Source organism: Ranitomeya variabilis, chromosome 3 (assembly GCF_051348905.1).
Source record: "Ranitomeya variabilis isolate aRanVar5 chromosome 3, aRanVar5.hap1, whole genome shotgun sequence".
In the NCBI taxonomy this organism is placed as follows: Eukaryota; Metazoa; Chordata; class Amphibia; order Anura; family Dendrobatidae; genus Ranitomeya; species Ranitomeya variabilis.
Genome location: NC_135234.1, coordinates 537,203,417 through 537,223,910, shown reverse-complemented (window position 1 = coordinate 537,223,910; position 20,494 = coordinate 537,203,417). Strand labels below are relative to the sequence as shown.

Genomic DNA, 20,494 nt, shown 5'->3' with positions numbered 1-20,494 from the left:
AATACTGCAGTGTACGACAACATATCGGGTGTTGTTGTGTTCGGGAGAGATTGGTGAACAAATAGTGGGGTGCATTTTTTGCTGGTACACCTCTTAAAAATAAAAAAATGAGCCTAAAATGACACCTTCATGTAAAAAATGCACTTTTTCCATTTTCTCAACCAAGTGTTTCCAACTACTGTGAAACACTGGTTGGGTCAAAGTGGTCACTATACCCCCTAAAAGATTCCTTGGGGGTGTAGTTTCCAAAATAGGGTCACTTTTTGGGGTTTCCACTGTGGGGGTACCTCAGGCAGCCTTCAAATGTGACATGGCCCCCTAGATTTCTTCCAGTGAATCCGCCACCCAAAAACCACATAGCGCTCCTTCCGTGTTGAGCTGTGCTGTGTGCCCATACTTTAGTTTACGAGTACATGTGGGGTGTTTCTATAAACTGCAGAATTAGGGTAACCAAGTTTGGGTTTGCCGTTAACCCTTGCTAGGTTGCAGGTAAAATTGGATTACAATGTAATATCTGGAAAAAAAATGAAATTTTGAAATTTCGCCTTCATTCTGCTAAAATTCCTGTGGAACACCTAAAGGGTTAACAGTTTTTAAAAATGAGTTTTGAACAGCTTGAGGGGTGTAGTTTGCAAAATGGGGTAATTTATGGGTGGTTTCTGTTATGTAAGCCCCTTAAAGTGACTTCAGAAGTGACTTGGTCCTTTGAAAAGTGGGTTTTGCTGTAAATGTGAAAAATTGCGCATAAAACTATAAGCCCTATTACGTCGTAAAACAATAAGGTTTCATTTTCAAAATGATGCCAATATGAAGTAAACATGTGGGGAGTGTAAATTAATAACTATTATGGGGGGTATCAGTATTTTTGTAAAAAGCAGAGAATTTCAAAGTTAAAAAATTGCCGATTTTTCCAAAATTTCCGAATATTTAGCATTTTTTTATATAGAAAGGTAAAATATATTGACTCCCATTTAGCACTGACGTGAAGTACAATATGTCACGAGAAAACAATCTCAGAATGGCTTGGATAGGTGAAAGCGTTCCAAAGTTATTAGCCCATGAAGTGGCACAGGTCAGATTGGCTTAGGCACTTGGGTACAAATAGGCCTAGGGCTGAAGGGGTTAATAAGCTACGTATATGTAAGGGCTATCATATCAAAAAATAAACTACAGACATGCATCTACCTAAAAATACCAAAGAGAATTAGTCACTCCGCTTGGTACCGATATCGTCAAATTTGGTTCTTGGCTCATGGACTAATAGAGATCCGATGTGCTAGGCATGAGAAATCTAACTTAGAAGCCCTATGCAGATCAGGCTGCAAGTGCACTGGGTACGTGTCAGTGCATTTGATCTGCCTTTATTCAGCAAAAGCTGCATGAAAATACAAATTTTGCATGTGAATGGATTCCTATAGACTGCTACCATCAGGTTACTGTGACGATATGACCATAGGAAAGTTGGGGAGGAGGGACCCTTTACTTTCCCTTAATCTAGGGAGGCCCTATTCTATCTCTAACCCCTGAAGGTGGAGATGCCCTGGTCATGTGCCTCTCTGTGCTCCTATGAAATCCTACGCAACTCCCACCCACCCCCCAGGGAGGAAAGGGGCAGGGGAAAAGGGTAACACAGGCTGGACAGACAGAGAGAAACCAAGGCACAATCAAACAACAGACACACAGGATAAAATACAAAGGGAAAATGGGTACACAGTAAAGAGGCAGAAAAGCAACACAAAAGAATGCCAAAAAGGGAAGGAAGAGGTATTCACAACAAATCACATACAACAATCTCAAGATGACAAGAGCGACTGTCCAGAACACTTTGGCCAATGAAGCCAGGAACAGAAGTAAGATTCTATTGCTCACATGGAGGGAAGCCAGGCACAGGTTTATATAATGGAAGGGGGTGGGTCCAATAAACCATTCAGCCAAAAGACGACTAGGAACTCGAAACCCTTTCTATGCCACATGAAACCCGTTAACTCATGAATAGTCATGTACATTTAAAGAGGACCTGTGCTCAGCTAAACGCCTTGATCTTCTAATCTCAGATGTACTGCAGGTCCCAGCAAAATGCGGCATATTCATGACAGTTACAGTCTGTGTGCTGCCTTTGCCTATATGGGGCATTTTAATTATTTCTTTAGATTATTACGTTGTACAAGTATTTTTTTTCTGAATGTAAAAATCATTTGTATATTAAAATAGCAAATATTGTTCAAAAAAAGAAAAGAATCTATGCAGAAAAATACGGTAGCGGCATTTAGGAATATGACCTTAGTAATTATGTGCTATCTTCGCTACCCACTGATGGGTTGTAATTTCATGATTTGGCTGCTAATGGAGATTAGATAAAATCTATGTGGTATGCTGAGGGCAGATGAAGAGACACACTGTGTGTAGATAAAGGCTAGGTGCCATTATTCAACAGGTAAGAAGAAAATATGTAAAAAGAAAATGTAGGCTGCTTCTTTCCACATTCAGTTTTAAGGCTGAGGAAGCCTCTACATTTGTCACATTCTTTGCTCTGCTTGCTGCTGCTTCTTCCAACCTAATCGTTTTATGGGACATGTTTATGGAACTTTGTCAAGTGCATTATGGGCAGAAACCATCTGAAAAAGTGAAAAAGGTGTTGCGTGCAGATTTCTTCAGGGTATGTGGACACGGCACCATTTAGATGCTGGCACAGCTGCTGAATTTTCCCAGGCGATGCCGCTTCAGGATAGCTCTGGTGGTCGTTTGCTGCAGCGCCACTCGTGCGGTGGCTCCGCTGCCAGTGTCTTTCACTCTATACTTTCAATTTAGAGTTTTAACTGGTTCAAATATGAATTGGCTAAAAGAAGTTCATCAAGAAGAAAAGAAAGAAAAAATTGATGTGCGTACCTAAAATAATCCAAAACTTTACTGATACAATATACAATAACAGCACCATAAAAGCCATAAAATATTAATGCTAAGACCTGATGTACACTCAGTAAGTTGCAGAAATGGGCAGTGTAAGGCTATCAGATACTAGTATAATGCCAAAGTACGGTATGTTGCGTACAATGGCAGACTGGATACCAACAAAATCTCGTCAATAATTAACAGACATAATTGCTATATCACATCTACTAAAGCATAATTGTAGTTTGGCAGAAATTGGACTATAACTCAAGTGTCAACCAACAGAAATACATAAGATATTAGAATGTGACGCAACTTTGATTAAGTAATGTATTACCAAGAAGATCCAATATGGCCTGACAGGTCATGTCGCTCCCCAAACAATCACCAATGTATATAAACAGATATTACCACAAAAATAGCCCAGATAGCCCAAGGCAAACAAATGATGAGGGCTAAAGGATAACCAGTGGAAGTAATCAAGGTAGGTGACTAAGTCCTAATAGACTAAATTGGGTTTGACACTTTCCCTGATGAAACTATAACTAACTACGATAGACATGGGGTTGTCAGGGTGCTGACCTGACTTATGGATTTGCCTCTGGGTGATATCTCATTACTTTCTCTTATGCCTGCACTCTGGCAGCTATGCTGTTAATATTGTGATACTTCATCTCTTAAATTGCCCTTCATATCAATTTAGTCTTGATAACTTGGTGATCCCTGAGGTCCCACTGATGGGCCCGCCATCGACTCTGAGAAAAAAATCTGAATGCAGCAATGGTAATGCATGGGCTACACTGCAACATTAAGCATGTAAGGGACTGCTGAGGACCTATAGACAATGTATAGCATGGTAGAGCTAATACAATGCCACTGCTGCATTCCATTGACCCCATTTTTAAGTTGGGAACCCTTTATATGCACATGCAGTTTGTGCTGTCTGAGGCTCCTGTAAATTTATGACTTCAAAGTTCATTCCATGTGATGGTAGAGCGTTCACAATAAGGTTCAATGAACAACAGGATTTTCACAGCATGTCGAATGACCTATGAAGAAGATTAGGGTCAAGGATCATACTAAGCGTAAGTGTATGTACAAGGCCAAAGTCAGTCATCATTGGTATTATGGGTATTACCCCCTTCCCAGGCTATAAACATCTGCCCCCAGCAGTCAGCTTTCCCTCTGCTCGTTATGAAAATTACGCGGGAGCCCACGCTATTTTTTTCAGAAAAATAATCACTTATTAAAATACATGTACAGTAAGCTCCACACACACACTGTACTAATTGTATATGTCACTGACATCTTTATATCTATTGATTTTATGTGTATATATCTATTCTGTTGGGTCACACTGATTTTATTTTAGGTGGCAGATGAAATGTCGGGTTTTTAAGGACATGGGTGTGTAAAAATCAGATGGCACTCGCATGGTCCGAGTGTCGTGCAATTTTTTTTCTCGCACCCATTGACTTGCATTGGCGAGTCTCGTCCGATTTACGAGGACAATCGCAGCATACTCAGATTCTAGATTCTTGGTGTGTGTTTATTTAACTCTTTTCTTACAGGTTTAGTAATGAGGGTGTCTGGCTGACACCTCTTCATTACTAAACCTAGGGTTTGATTTCAGTGACAGCTGCGGACACCAACCCCTAATCCCATTACCCCGATGGGATTGCACAGGGGATCAGGAAGAGCCTGGGTTAAGTGCCAGAATTGACGCTTCAAATGTGAAGTGCCATTTCTGGGGTAGCTGAGGGCTGGTATTTTTAGCCTGGGACGGGGAAAATAAGCATAAATAAGAAGGCGGTTGAACAAGGAAGTTACTCTAAAAAAACTTTTTTTTCCTTTTTTCAAATATCTTTATTTAGCTACAAAAAGTATTAATTGCTGTACAAAAATGCATAAAAAAGCCCATTAAAAAATGCTTGTTTTTTGCCGCCAAGAGCAAGAGATGCAAAAACCTTGCAGAAATTTCTGCAAGCAAATACTCAATGTGTGCACATAGCCTTAATGTCTGGATGGGAACTGGACTGTTTGACTTCTGCATCCACAGCTCTCTAGTTCGTGCTGTCCAGACAATTTACATTTCATCTCGTCAGTTGAAACCTACAGAGTGAAGGTAAGGCCTCTTTCACACTAGCGTCGAACGACGCACGTCGCAATACGTCGTTTTGGAGAAAAACTGCAAAATTGCTTGCAGGATGCGTTTTTTCCCCATAGACTAACATTAGCGACACATTGCCACACGTCGCAACCGTCGTGCGACGGTTGCGTCGTGTTGCGTCGGACCGTCGGCACAAAAAGACTTTGCATGTAACGTTTTTTGGTGCGTCGTGTCCAGCATTTCCGACCGCGCATGCGCGGCCAGAACTCCGCCCCCTCCTCCCCAGAGCTCACAATGGGGCAGCGGATGCGTTGAAAAACTGCATCCGCTGCCCCCGTTGTGCGGCGCTTTCACAGTATGCGTCGGTACGTCGCCACGTCACATTATGTGAAAGTAGCTTAACAAGTAGCATAGACAGTCCAGATCTACAGCACTGACTATAGGGAAATGTGACAGTGACATGATTTTGCTTTCCCCGCCTAGGAGCCCCATGTAACTGGACTAAGAGCCAAATGTAGCTCACATGACACAGGTTGGAAACACTGGGGTAATGAGCAGAACGTAGTGTAATCTGTCATTTCTTATCATTGTAAAGGCAATGTAAGGTTTCAGCAGGTGGCAGCATATACCACTGAATATAATGTGGAATATGTCTTGTGGAGAGATGGTTTTACAATAGTAGACTGTAAATGTTAATTTGGAGGCTCCACAAGTTCTTCTACTTTCCAATAATATGACAGATTTATAGGACTGACACTTTCAATATCCATTGAGATTACTGTACAGTAAAATATATTATGATTCCAATGTATTCATCTTACAGGTGAAGCTTCCAGATATTGAATTCTTTGTAAATTTAGGGGACTGGCCATTGGAAAAGCGGAAGGTATCCCCCTTTCACCCCATTTTCTCCTGGTGTGGATCTCTAGAAACAAAAGACATTGTAATGCCTACGTACGACCTGACAGATTCTATATTAGAGACCATGGGAAGGTAATTTAGTCCTTCTACATCATTGTAATATTTTATTGTTGTTTTTTTCAGTGAATTTTATGATTACTGTGGAGGAGGGAAGTTTATTTCATTTTGGTGAACCTCACTTGTATATTAGTAATTCCTCATTAGGCCACGTTCACACATTCAGTATTTGGTCAATAGTTCACCTCAGTATTTGTAAGTCAGAAGTGGAACAATCAGAGGAAAAGTATAATAGAAACACGTCACCACTTCTGTATTACACCTACTCCTGATTTTGGCTTACAAATAATTATGTAAAATACTGACCAAATACTGAACATATGAACATGGCCTTATACGTGTGAATTATTCTCTTTATAAAGCAAGACTCCGCTGCCCTGGAGTGACAGGTCTCTGCATGTGTTCGTTCTCAGGGAGAAACCTTCCACTCCAGGAAGTCGGTGGGGAAAAGCCACTGGGGACATGCTTGTCCATCTAGAGTCCTGTGCGACTCCATCCTGCAGCATTTCAGAGTGAAACATACCCACCTGAGATAACGCAGACAGTGCCTGATACATGCTGCCTGTTGATAGGGCATCATGTGTAGGGGTGTGGACTGTCTTACCCTGTTCCTGCCCCTAGAAGACAACAGACGCACTATGGGAATACCGTCATGTGGTTTTATATGTGAAAGTAACTTGTGTCTAGTATAATGTGATGTAATGTATTATGGTAATGTACTCTATCTAAAGTGTTAGAGGATAATGTGAATATAGCATTAGGATAAGCTTAGGACAGCATAGGATACAGAACAGGTTAACATGCAGATTGGAAATGGTTAAGGTGAGGATTAGCCCAGTGGGACAGCACTTGTGCTGATAAGAATGGGGCACATCTGTGATAGAGGGAGTTCAGTGTCAGCTAGTGAAGTGCATAGTGTAGTCCAAGTTTAGGTGGGGTGGGTTGCTAGGAGAACCCTCATGGCGTGTCCATCAGCGTATGGATCCTAGGGCTCGGGCCAGGTACCATGCCACGCACCTGGTTTTCCTACACCACAAGGTCGGTCGACATGGAGTAATATGCGGGGCAGGTGGCCAGTCCCGGTTGCACTGCTGGAGGGAACAAGTAACTCCTAAGGGTATGTGTCCACGTTCAGGATTGCATCAGGATTGGGTCAGGATTTTCCATCAGTATTTGTAAGCCAAAACCAGGAGTGGGTGATAAATGCAGAAGTGGTGCATATGTTTCTGTTATGCTTTTCCTCTAATTGTTCCACTCCTGGTTTTGGCTTACAAAAACTGATGAAAAATCCTGACCAAATCCTAATGCAATCCTGAACGTGGACACATACCCTAAGGCTGATTGAGTCAGCAGGCTTTGGGGTAGTCCAGAATGAATGTGTGGCAGAAAAGAAGAGACATTGTACTAAGGAGGAAGGAAGTCTGAATTGCTTTGCCCTATTCCACCTGTAGCCACCTGATGAACTTGGACTGTTTGGTAAAAGTTTGACTGTTGCAAAGAACCTGGCGTCCCATGTATTGTGTTCATTGGCTCCTGAGGAAGGAGGCCGGGAGGCAGCAGAGACCTGCAGCCTACAAGTGAGTGTGATGTACACCACACCTTACAGCACACTGGGATTGAGACATCCCTTGTCTGTAAAGTGCCAGAGCGCAAGCGGACAGCAGTTCAGTCGTGACTAGCGCTCTCAAACACTACACATGTATCAGCTGTCAGGTTCCCTTTAAGCTTGTAGAAGTAACAATAAGAAATGTAATTATCTTATGCCAGCACTCACTCAGGTTCCCTTTACTAAAAATGCTTTGCCATCGCTCCGCTGTAAAAGGCCATTTCGGTTTTCTTGGATAGGTGATAACCTGCTAAGGTGGAAATAACCCTACAACACAGGTTCTAACTCATGATCAGTAACTGGATAATGCAATATAGTTACAAATTGTCTCCACCTTTTATGTTCATTAAATGTTCAGAATAAATATAGACTATGCAAAGATTCACATTTAGAGCCACTGTGAAGAATATACTAGGGAAAAACATAAGTTTGCATGTCAAACATTTTATTTTTATTTTCTATGTCCCTATCTATGTAAAAGAAAAAAATAAGAAAAGATAATAATATAATAATGAAAATATGACATAGAAATATTTAGTTTTAGGGAATCCAATAACACTACACTGAGTGCTCATTCAGGCTGCTATAAAGATGTATAGATGTATAACAGTTAAAAATATGTGTTTCATACCGAGAATAAAAATCAAACCGCCAGAATTACATTTTTTTGGTCACCGCATCATTGTGTTAAAATGCAATAATGGGTGATCAAAAGATCATATCTACACCAAAATGGTATCAATAAAGTTGCCAGCTCGTCCAGCCAAAAAATGGAGATCTCAGAAGATATCGACTTTTTTTTTTTACAAACTTTGGATTTTCCTTTCACCACAAATAAAAAAGAACCTAGACAGGTTTGGTATCTATGAACTTGAAATGACCTGGAAAATCATAATGGCAGGTCAATTTTAGCATTCATTGAACATGGAATTGCACATTTTTTTTTGCAATTTTACCAGAATTTTTTTTTTCAGTTTTCCAGTACACTATATTGTAAAGCCAATTGTGCTGTTCAAAGCCCTCACATGGCCATATTGATGGAAAAATTAGAAAAGTTATGGCTCTGGGAAGAAGGGGAGCAAAAAATGGAACCTCAAAAAAGGAAAAAACCAAGATGGTCAAGTGGTTAAGGCTAGGTTCACATTAGTGTTTGAGTCCGCAGCGTATCATCTGCATGCGCAAATGCATGCAAAAACGCATGCAAACGCATGTTAACGCAGCGTTTTTTATCTGCATCTGCTTACGCATGATGGCAAAAAAACCGCTGCATGCGTTTGTATGCGTTTTTTTGCCTGCGCTCACGGGGGAAGCGCGGCCAATCATGGCCAGTTGTCAGCTGATTATTACAGCTGACACCCAAGACTAAGTGCCAGGAGTGGTCACGGACCGCTCCCGCCACTTTAGCCCCCAGAACACTGCGATCAAACAAGATCGCAGAGTTCTGGTGGCATAGAAAAGCATAGCGCAGGGAGGGGGCTCCCTGCGTGCTTCCCTGAGACCCTCAGAACAACGCGATGTGATCGCGTTGTTCTAAGGTTCTCCCTGCCTGCAGACCCCCCGGATCCAAGATGGCCACGGGGTCCTTCCGCGTCCGTAAGAACTCGAACTATAAAACTGTACCACTAGTTAGCCCCTTCAGTGAACATCGTAAAAAAATAAATAAAAACAAGGCAAAAAACAATGCTTTAACATCATACCGTCGAGCAAAAAGTGGAATAACATGCGATCAAAAAGACGGATATAAATAACCATGGTACCGCTGAAAACCTCATCTTGTCCTGCAAAAAACGAGCTGCCATACAGCATCATCAGTGAAAAAATAAAAAAGTTATAGCCCTCAGAATAAAGCGATGCAAAAATAATTATTTTTTATATAAAATAGTTTTTATTGTATAAAAGTGCCAAAACATAAAAATGATAGAAATGAGGTATCGCTGTAATCTTACTGATCCGAAGAATAAAACTGCTTTATCAATTTTACCACATGTGGAATGGTATAAACGCTCCACTCAAAAGAAATTCATGAATTGCTGTTTTTTGTTCATTCTGCCTCCCAAAAATCGTAATAAAAACGATCAAAAAATGTCATGTGCCCGAAAATGGTACAAATAAAAACGTCAACTCGTCCCGCAAAAAAACAAGACCTCAAATGACTCTGGGCCAAAATATGGAAAAATTATAGTTCTCAAAATGTGGTGAAAAACAATTTTTTGCAATAAAAAGCATCTTTTAGTGTGTGACAGCTGCCAAACATAAAAACCCGCTATAAAACCCTGCTATAAATAGTAAATCAAACTCCCCTTTATCACCCCCTTAGTTAGGGAAAAATAATAATTAAAAAAAAAAATGTATTTATTTCCATTTTCCCATTAGGGTTAGGGTTGGGGCTAAAGTTAGGGTTATGGTTGGGGCTAAAGTTAGGGTTAGGGCTAAAGTTAGGGTTGGGGCTAGAGTTCGGGTTAGAGTTTGGATTATGTTTACGGTTGGGGTTAGGGTTGGGATTAGGGTTAGGGGTGTGTCAAGGTTAGGGGTGTGGTTAGGGTTTTGGTTAGGGTTGGGATTAAGGTTAGGGATGTGTTGGGGTTAGGGGTGTGGTTAGGGTTGGGATTAGGGTTAGGTGCGTGTTTGGGTTAGGGATGTGGTTAGGGTTATGGTTAGGGTTGGGATTAGGGTTAGAGGTGTGTTCGAGTTAGGGTTGGAGTTAGAATTGGGGGGGTTTACACTGTTTAGGCACATCAGGGGCTCTCCAAACGCGACATCGCATCCGATCTCAATTCCAGCCAATTCTACGTTGAAAAAGTAAAATGGTGCTCCTTCCCTTCCGAGCTCTGCCGTGCGCCCAAACAGTGGTTTATTTCCACTTATGGGGTATTAGCATACTCAGAACAAATTGGACAACATCTTTTGTGGTCCAATTTCTCCTCTTACCCTTGGGAAAATAAAAATTTGGGGGCTAAAAAAATCATTTTTGTGGGAAAAAATATTTTTTATTTTCACAGCTCTGCGTTATAAACTGTAGTGAAACACTTGGAGGTTCAAAATTCTCACAACACATCTAGATAAGTTCCTTGGAGGGTCTAGTTTCCAAAATGTGGTCACTTGTGGGGGGTTTCTACTGTTTAGGCACATCAGTGGCTCTGCAAACGCAACATGATGCCCGCAGACCATTCCATCAAAGTCTTCATTCCAAAACTACTTCCCTTCCGAGCCCCGACATGTGCCCAAACAGCAGTTTTCTCCCACATATGAGGTATCAGACAAATTGTACAACAACTTTTGGGGTCCAATTTCTCCTGTTACCCATGGGAAAATACAAAACTGGGGGCTATAAAATCATTTTTGTGGAAAATACATTATAAACTTCTGTGAAGCAGTTGGGGGTTCAAAGTGCTCACCACACATCTAGATAAGTTCCTTAGGGGGTCTACTTTCCAAAATAGTGTCACTTGTGGGGGGCTCCACTGTTTAGGCACATCAGGGGCTCTCCAAACGCAACATGGCATCCGATCTCAATTCCAGACAATTTTGCATTGAAAAATCAATTGGCTCTCCTTCCCTACCGAGCTCTGCCATGCACCCAAACAGTGCTTCCCTCCCACATATGGGGTATCGGCGTACTCAGGACAAATTGTACAACAACTTTTGGGGTCCATTTTCTCCTGTTACCCTCGGTAAAATAAAACAAATTGGATCTGAAGTAAATTTTTTGTGAAAAAAAGTTAAATGTTCATTTTTTTTAAACATTCCAAAAATTCCTGTGAAACACCTGAAGGGTTAATAAACTTCTTGAATGTGGTTTTGAGCACCATGAGGGGTGCAGTTTTTAGAATGGTGTCACTTTTGGGAATTTTCTATCATATAGACGCCTCAAGGTGACTTCAAATGTGATGTGGTCCCTAAAAAAAATGGTGTTGTAAAAATGAGAAATCGCTGGTCAACTTTTAACCCTTATAACTTCCTAACAAAAATATATTTTGGTTCCAAAATTGTGCTGATGTAAAGTGGACGTGGTCAGAATTGTAAAAATTTGCCCGGTCATTAACATGCAAACCACCCTTGGGGGTTAAGGGGTTAAAGAAAGAAAAACCCACGATGGTCACTGAAATAATTTGAAACTGGCAAAAGTAATTTTCACTTTAAACTTGCTGAATATCAACTAATGAAAATCAGACTATTTACTATTGAACCACAATTTAACCCCTTTACCCCCCAAGGGTGGTTTGCACGTTAATGACCGGACCAATTTTTACAATTCTGACCACTGTCCCTTTATGAGGTTATAACTCTGGAACGCTGCAACGGATCCCGGTGATTCTGACATTGTTTTCTTGTGACATATTGTACTTCATGATAGTGGTAAAATTTCTTTGATATTATCTGCGTTTATTTGTGAAAAAAATGGAAATGTGGCGAAAATTTTGAAAATTTCGCAATTTTCCAACTTTTAACTTTTATACAATTAAATCACAGAGATATGTCACACAAAATACTTAATAAGTAACATTTCCCACATGTCTGGAATGTTTAAATAAAAATGAACATTTAACTTTTTTACACACAAAATTTACTTCAGCTCCAATTTGTTTTATTTTACCAAGGGTAACAGGAGAAAATGGACCTCAAAAGTTGTTGAACAATTTGTCCTGAGTATGCCGATACCCCATATGTGGGGGTAAACCACTGTTTGGGTGCATGGCAGAGCTCAGAAGTGAAGGAGCGCCATTTGACTTTTCAATGCAAAATTGACTGGAATTGAGATGGGACACCATGTTGCGTTTGGAGAGCCCCTGATGTGCCTAAACATTGAAACCCCCCACAAGTGACACCATTTTGGAAAGTAGACCCCCTAAGGAACTTATCTAGATGTGTGGTGAGCACTTTGACCCACCAAGTGATTCACAGAAGTTTATAGCGCAGAGCCGTAAAAATAAAAAATCATATTTTTTCACAAAAATGATTTTTTCGCCCCCAATTTTTTATTTTCCCAAGGGTAAGAGAAGAAATTGGACCCCAAAAGTTGTTGTCCAATTTGTCCTGAATACGCTGATACCTCATATGTGGGGGTAAACAACTGTTTGGGCGCATGTCAGAGCTCGGAAGGGAAGGAGCGCCATTTGGAATTGAGATGGGACGCCATGTTGCGTTTGGAGAGCCACTGAGGTGCCTAAACATTGAAACCCCCCACAAGTGACACCATTTTGGAAAGTAGACCCCCTAAGGAACTCATCTAGATGTGTTGTGAGAGCTTTGAACCCCCAAGTGTTTCACTACAGTTTATAACGCAGAGCCGTGAAAATAAAAATTCTTTTTTTTCTCCACATAAATTATTTTTTAGCCCCCAGTTTTGTATTTTCCCAAGAGTACCAGGAGAAATTGGACCTCAAAAGTTGTTGTCCAATTTGTTCTGAGTACGCTGATACCCCATATGTGTGGGGGAACCTATTGTGAATTCCGTTCTCGGGCTCCCTCCTGTGGTCATGAGCGGTACTGTGTGAGTTGGTTCTGGGGCTCCCTCTGGTGGCCTTTAGCGATATGGCTGGGCTCAGCTGCTTCATTTCCTGCTACGCTGGGCCTATTTAATTCACCTGGCCCTTCATTTGTTGCCTGCTGTCGGTGTATTCAGTCCTGTTTCTGAGAGCTCCTGAATATTCCTTGTGACCAGTCTCCTGCTGGAGAAGTTAAGTTTGTTTGTTCATTTTGCTCATTATTTCCTTGTAAACTTTTCTCTGTATATGATGAGTTCAGCCCAGCTTGCTTATATGTGATTTTTCGCTTGCTGGTTAGTTCTGGGGTGCAGAGTGCGCCCCTCACATTGTGAGTCGGTGTGGGGGTTCTTGTATTCTCTGCGTGGTTTATTTTTGATAGTTTTTGTACTGACCGCACAGACTCCTATCTATTTTCAGTCTATCTAGTGTTAGCGGGCCTCATTTGCTAAACCTATTTCATTTCTACGTTTGTCTTTTCCCCTTAACTCACCGTTATTATTTGTGGGGGGCTGACTAAAACTTTGGGGTTATTTCTCTGAGGCAAGTGAGGTATTTGCTTTCTCTCTAGGGGTAGTCAGTTTCTCAGGCTGTGAACGAGGCGTCTAGGATTTTAGGAACGCTCCACGGCTGCCTTTAGTGTTTGTGGATAGGATCAGGATTGCGGTCAGTATAGCTTCCACCTCCCCAGAACTTGTCCTATATTCTGGTCATATGTGTCAGGTCAGTTTTGAGATCCTACCACCGGATCATAACAGGAACCACCGTTTAGGCGCATGAGAGAGCTCGGAAGGGAAGGAGCGCCATTTGGAACGCAGACTTAGATGGAATGGTCTGCAGGCGTCACATTGCATTTGCAGAGCCCCTAATGTAGCTAAATCGTAGAAACCCCTCACAAGTGACCCCATATTGGAAACTAGACCCCCCAAGGAACATATACAGTTTATAACGCAGAGCCATGAAAATAAAAAATCTTTTTTTTCCACAAAAATTATTTTTTGGCCCCCAGTTTTGTATTTTCCCAAGGGTAACAGGAGAAATTGGCCCCCTAAAGTTGTTGTCCAATATGTCCGGAGTACGCTGATACCCCATATGTTGGGGTAAACCCCTGTTTGGGCGCACGGGAAAACTCGGAAGGGAAGGAGCACTTTTTCAATGCAGAATTGGCTGGAATTGAGATTGGACGCGATGTCGCGTTTGGAGAGCCCCTGATGTGCCTAAACAGTGGAAACCCCCAATTATAACGGAAACCCTAATCCAAACACACCCCTAACCCTAATCTCAGCGGTAACCCTAACCACACCCCTAACCCTAATCCCAACCCTATTCCCAACCGTAAATGTAATCCAAACCCTAACTTTAGCCCCAACCCTAACTTTAGCCCCAACCCTAACTGTAGCCCCAACCCTGGCCCCAACCCTAGTCCTAACCCTAGCCCTAACCCTAATGGGAAAATGGAAATAAATACATTTTTTTAATTTTTTAATTTTTCCCTAACTAAGGGGGTGATGAAGGGGGTTTGATTTACTATTTATAGCGGGTTTTCTAGCGGATTTTTGATTGGCAGCCTTCACACACTAAAAGACGCTTTTTATTGTAAAAAATGTTTTTTGCATTACCACATTTTGAGAGCTATAATTTTTCCATATTTTGGTCCACAGAGTCATGTGAGGTCTTGTTTTTTGCGGGACGAGTTAACGCTTTGATTGGTAACATTTTCGGGCACGTGACATTTTTTGATCGCTTTTTATTCCGATTTTTGTGAGGCAGAATGACAAAAAAACAGCTATTCATAAATTTCTTTTGGGGGGGGGGACGTTTATACCGTTCCGCGTTTGGTAAATTGGATAAAGCAGTTTTATTCTTCGGGTCAGTACGATTACAGCGATACCTCATTTATATCATTTTTTTTATGTTTTGGCGCTTTTATACGATAAAAACTATTTTATAGAAAAAATAATTATTTTTGCATCGCTTTATTCTGAGGACTATAACTTTTTTATTTTTTCGCCGATGATGGTGTATGATGGCTCGTTTTTTGCGGGACAAGATGAAGTTTTCAGCGGTACCATGGTTATTAATTTCTGTCTTTTTGATCGCGTGCTTTTCCACTTTTTGTTCGGCGGTATGATAATAAAGCGTTGTTTTTTGCCTCTTTTTTTTTTCTTACGGTGTTCACTGAAGGGGTTAACTAGTGGGACAGTTTTATAGGTCGGGTCGTTACGGACTAAATATGTGTACTTTTATTGTTTGTTTGTTTTTTAGTTAGATAAAGGAATGTATTTATTGGAACAATATTTTTTTGTATTATTATTATTTATTTAGGAATTTTTTTTTTTTACACATGTAAATTTTTTTTACTTTTTTACTTTGCCCCAGGTGGGGCATCACAGTAAAGTGACAGATTGCTGATCTGACACTTTGCTGTGCACGGTGTCAGATCAGCGATCTGACGTGCACTGCTGGAGGCTTCCCGGCACCTGCTCTGAGCAGGCGCTGTGAAGCTGTGAAGCCACCTTCCTGCAGGACCCGGATGCAGCCCCGTGGCCATTTTGGATCCGGGGCTTGCAGGGAGGAGACGCTCAGTACAAGGTGAGCACATCGCCTTGTACCGATCGTCTCAGGCAAGCACGCAGGGAGCCCCCTCCCTGCGCGATGCTTCCCTGTACTGTCGGAACACTGTGATCATGTTTGATCGCAGTGTGCCGAAGGTTAATGTGCCGGGGGCGGTCCGAGACCGCTCCTGGCACATAGTGCCGGATGTCAGCTGCAATGGTCAGCTGATACCCGGCCGCTATCGGCCGAGCTCCCCCCGTGAGCGCGGCTGATTGCGCTGGACGTACTATTCCGTCCTTGGGAAGTAGGGCCCACCGCACATGGACGGAATAGTACGTCCAATGGCAGAAAGGGGTTAAAAACATAGACTAATGAAAATGTTGTGGACGAAAATGAACCCCTTCACGACCATTCACGTATATTTACGTGTCCCTGCCTTTAATGTGGGCTTCGACGCTGAGACCATATCTTTCCCCACACTTGATGGCTGATTTAATCAGACATCAAATGCCTTTTACAGTTCTGCATGCTGCCATTAACCTGTTAAGTCCCGCTGTCAATCACCAACAGTGAGAGCGGAGCACCTGTGGGTTGTCATGACAGCCGAGGGTCTGACGAAGACCCCCATGCCTGTCATTGTGAATCTCCTGTGAACACTGGCTGATGGTCGGTGTTCATAAGAGATTGTGATTCTTGCTATAGATAGCAGGACTGAAACACTACTATGTGTAGCACAGGCGAACGGACAATCACAGCTTCAAGTCTTCTAAGGGCATTATTGAAGTCAGTAAAAATTGTGCAAGAAAAGTTTTTTAAAATATGAAAAAAATAAAAGAAACACAGATTCAATTACATCAGGGCTCATAGAAGAGTCCAATGCTTTGCTTTTAGCCCATCTTGGATCTTTTCGGCTGCGTGTTTTGGGTCACCTTCCTGTTTGATGCCGTACAAGCTTTCTGAAACTGGGCATCACATTTTGCTCTTGAATGCCTTGGTAGCCTTGAGATTTCATTTTTCCCTGTCACTGATTCTAGACATCCTGTGCAAGATGCAGCAAATCAGCCCCAAAACATAACTGAGCCTTCTCCTTATTTCACAGTATTTACAATGTTTCAATCTGAATGTAGACATAAGACCATTGAGTTCAATCTATGGCTTTACATGTTGATCCAGAGGAAGGCAAAAACCCTATGAGCAGATGCTAATAGCCTTATATTAGGGGAAAAATTCATTCTTGTGTCCACATTTTGCAATCAGATTAGTTCTTTATATCAACGTCCAATTACAAAATCTAGTACTCATAACTAGACTCATAACTAGTACTCATAACCTGTAATACACTGCTCAAAAAATAAAGGGAATACTTAAACAGCAAAATATAACTCCAAGTAAATCAAACTTCTGTGAAATCAAACTATCCACTTAGGAAGCAACACTGTTTGACAATCATTTTCACATGCTGTTGTGCAAATGGAATAGACAACAGATGGAAATTATTGGCAATTATCAAGACACACTCAATAAAGGAGTGGTTCGGCAGGTGGGGACCACAGACCACATCTCAGTACCAATGCTTTCTGTCTGATGTTTTGGTCACTTTTGAATGTTGATTGTGCTTTCACACTCGTGGTAGCATGAGATGGACTCTACAACCCACACAAGTGGCTCAGGTAGTGCAGCTCATCCAGGATAGCACATCAATGCGAGCTGTGGCAAGAAGGTTTGCTGTGTCTGTCAGTGTAGTGTCCAGAGGCTGGAGGTGCTACCAGGAGACAGGCCAGTACACCATGAGATGTGGAGGGGGCCATAGGAGGGCAACAACCAAGCAGCAGGACCGCTACCTCAGCCTTTGTGCAAGGAGGAACAGGATGAGCACTGCCAGAGTCCTGCAAAATGACCTCCAGCAGGCCACAAATGTGCATGTGTTTGCACAAACGGTCAGAAACCGACTCCATGAGGATGGTCTTAGTGCCCAACATCCACAGATGGGGGTTGTGTTCACAGCCCAACACCATGCAGGACGCTTGGAATTTACCACAGAACACCAGGATTGGCAAATTCGCCACTGGCGCCCTGTGCTCTTTACAAATGAAAGCAGGTTCAAACTGAGCACATGTGACAGACGATCCTTCAGCATGACCGGTTTGGCAGTGGGTCAGTAATGGTGTGGGGTGGATTTTCTTTGGAGGGCCGTACAGCCCTCCATGTGCTTGCCAGAGGTAGCCTGACTGCCATTAGGTACCGAGATGAGATCCTTGGACCCCTTGTGAGACCATATGCTGGTGCGGTTGGCCATTTGTTTCTCCTAATGCAGGACAATGCCAGACCTCACATGTGGCTGGAGTGTGTCAGCAGTTCCTGCAAGATGAAGGCATTGAAGCTATGGACTGGCCCGCACGTTCCCCAGACCTGAATCTGATTGAACACATCTGGGACATCATGTCTCGCACCATCCACCAACATCACGTTGCACCACAGACTGTCCAGGAGTTGGCGAATGCTTTAGTCCAGGTCTGGGAGGAGATCCCTCAGGAGACATCCACCGCCTCATCAGGAGCATGCCCAGGCATTGTAAGGAGGTCATACAGGCACGTGGAGGCCACACACACACTACTAAGCAGTATTGTCTTGAGGCATTTCCACTGAAGTTGGATCAGCCTGTAACTTCATTTTCCACTTTGATTTTGAGCATTATTCCAACTCCAGACCTCGGTGGGATATTAGTTGTGATTTACGTTGATAATTTTTAGGTTTTATTGTTCTCAACACATTCCACTATGTAATGAATAAAGATTAACAACTGGGATATTTCATTCAGTGATATCTAGGATGTGGGATTTTAGTGTTCCATTTATTTTTTTGAGCAGTGTATATTTTTCAAGAAAGCATCCAGGCCTTCCTTGAAATTTTATAGTAAATATTACCACATCGTGTGGCAGAGAATTCCATAGTCTCACTGCTCTTATAGTAAAGAATTGCTGTCTGTGATTGTGAATAAACTTTTTTTCCTCTAGACATAGAAGATACCCTATGTCCCCATTGCAGACCTAGGTGTAAAAAGATCATTCAAAAGATCTCGGAACTATCCCCTCATATATTTTTACATTGTAATAAGATCACCTCTCAGCCTTAGTTTTTGCAAACTTAATAACCCTAAGTTTGCTAACCTGTCTTGGTATTGCAGTCCCCCATTTCCTTAATAACCTTGGTTTCTCGTCTCTGTACCTGCTCAAGTTCAGTTACAGTGTCTTGATAAAGTATTTATACCTCATGAACTTTTCTACATTTTTTGCGTTACACCCACAAAGCTAAATGTATTTTATTGGGATTTAATGTGGTGTACCAACACAAAGTAGCATGTATTTGTGAAGCATAAAGGATTTGATAAATGGTTTTCCAGTTATTTTAAAAATACTAATCAGACAATTGTAAAATGCATTTATATTCAGCCCCCAGTAATCTGGTACCCTTGAATAAAATGCTGAGTGATCAAGGTCTCAAAGTTTTGTGTGAGAACATTAGGGATCAAACAGCATCATGAAAACCAAGGAACACATGACACAGGTCGGGGATAAAGCTGTGAAGTAGAGTAAAGCAGAGTTAATGAAGTTAATGTCACAAATATATAACGACCCCACAGGGGGTCGGTCAGCGGACGACTCGACACACACAATGGGATGGTATAGGGGAGAGGAAGGCCCTACCGATAGGGAATGAGGGATGATCACCACCTGAACTGAAACCTGAGTCTGTCCCTACACTCCCCTTATGCCCTAAGTGGCTCCTCTCCCCACCGCCATCAGGAACCTCGTCCCTCACTGTCATCTCACACTGCTCTGGCTAGTGCACTTGCCGGCAAGAGCGCTAGTCTCACCACTGCAAATGGTAACAAACACAGGGGACAGTGACAAACAAGAGAGGAAAAAGGAATAAATACAACACTTAGCTTCCAGACTCCGCTGCCAAGCACTACACCGCAGATAACACAGAAACCGGACTCCAAAACTCCAGAATTAGCTGACACCAGAGAGCTGCAACTGCACGGCTGGTCTTCATAGAGAAACTCTATCACCAACAGTCAGCTGATGCATCAGGTGACCATTTCAAGGATGGTAGGAGTGGTCACCACCCATTTCAGATGACCTTACAACTCTGCAGCTACAACAGATTGCCAGCAAGGGAAACTGATTTTAACCCCTGCTAGTCCTGAAAGGAAAAAAAGCTTTATTTAAATCATAGGGAACCAGAACTGCCACGAATCCAAAAATGGATCGTGACATTACCCCCCTTCCAATGAGGGGCCTCTGGACCCTCAACACCTGACCTCACCGGCAACGACGTACAGTGAGGACTCCTCGATCCACTAGAGTTCACCTCTGCAGTCAGCTGATCCTTAAGTTTATGGCAAATGCAGCCCAATGGAGATGACGATAACGTAAGCTCCGGAAGCACCACATATCTCCAGAGCGCTGACCTATGGAATACGTTGTGTACGCGCATTACTGGGGGTAAATCCAGCTGGGAAGTCTCCGGGCTGATAATGGCTGATATCCGATACGGCCCGATCACCCTTGAACTCCAGGTCCCAGAAGCATACTCCCACTTGATGTTTTTGGTGGACACCCACATGTACTCATTCACACACAGGTCCAAACCTGAACATTTATTTCCATGCATGCGTTTGCCACAGGATGGAGAACTCTTTGAGGAACCGACAGCAGAGGCGGCCCGCTGAGTCACCAAACTCTTACCCTCACTACACACAGAGGGAACCACCACCCTCCCCTGACCCCTCCTCCTAAGATGTCTCCAAGACTCAGGGTTTACTTGTGGTGAGGGTTGAGTCTTGCCCCTACTCCCTGGCAGCACCTC

The 20,494-nt window shown here is 42.4% G+C and overlaps 1 protein-coding gene across 7 annotated transcripts in view; it reads left to right on the top strand.

Annotated features, from left to right (window-relative positions):
- Window positions 1–20,494, top strand: part of POGLUT2 (protein O-glucosyltransferase 2) — a 139,679-nt gene that overhangs the window by 36,424 nt on the left and 82,761 nt on the right. For all 7 annotated transcript variants that reach the window (XM_077297051.1, XM_077297048.1, XM_077297046.1 and 4 more), the window contains one exon: window positions 5,823–5,992. In XM_077297051.1, coding sequence (XP_077153166.1) covers window positions 5,823–5,992 — 170 coding nt within the window. The remainder of the gene's footprint in view (window positions 1–5,822; window positions 5,993–20,494) is intronic.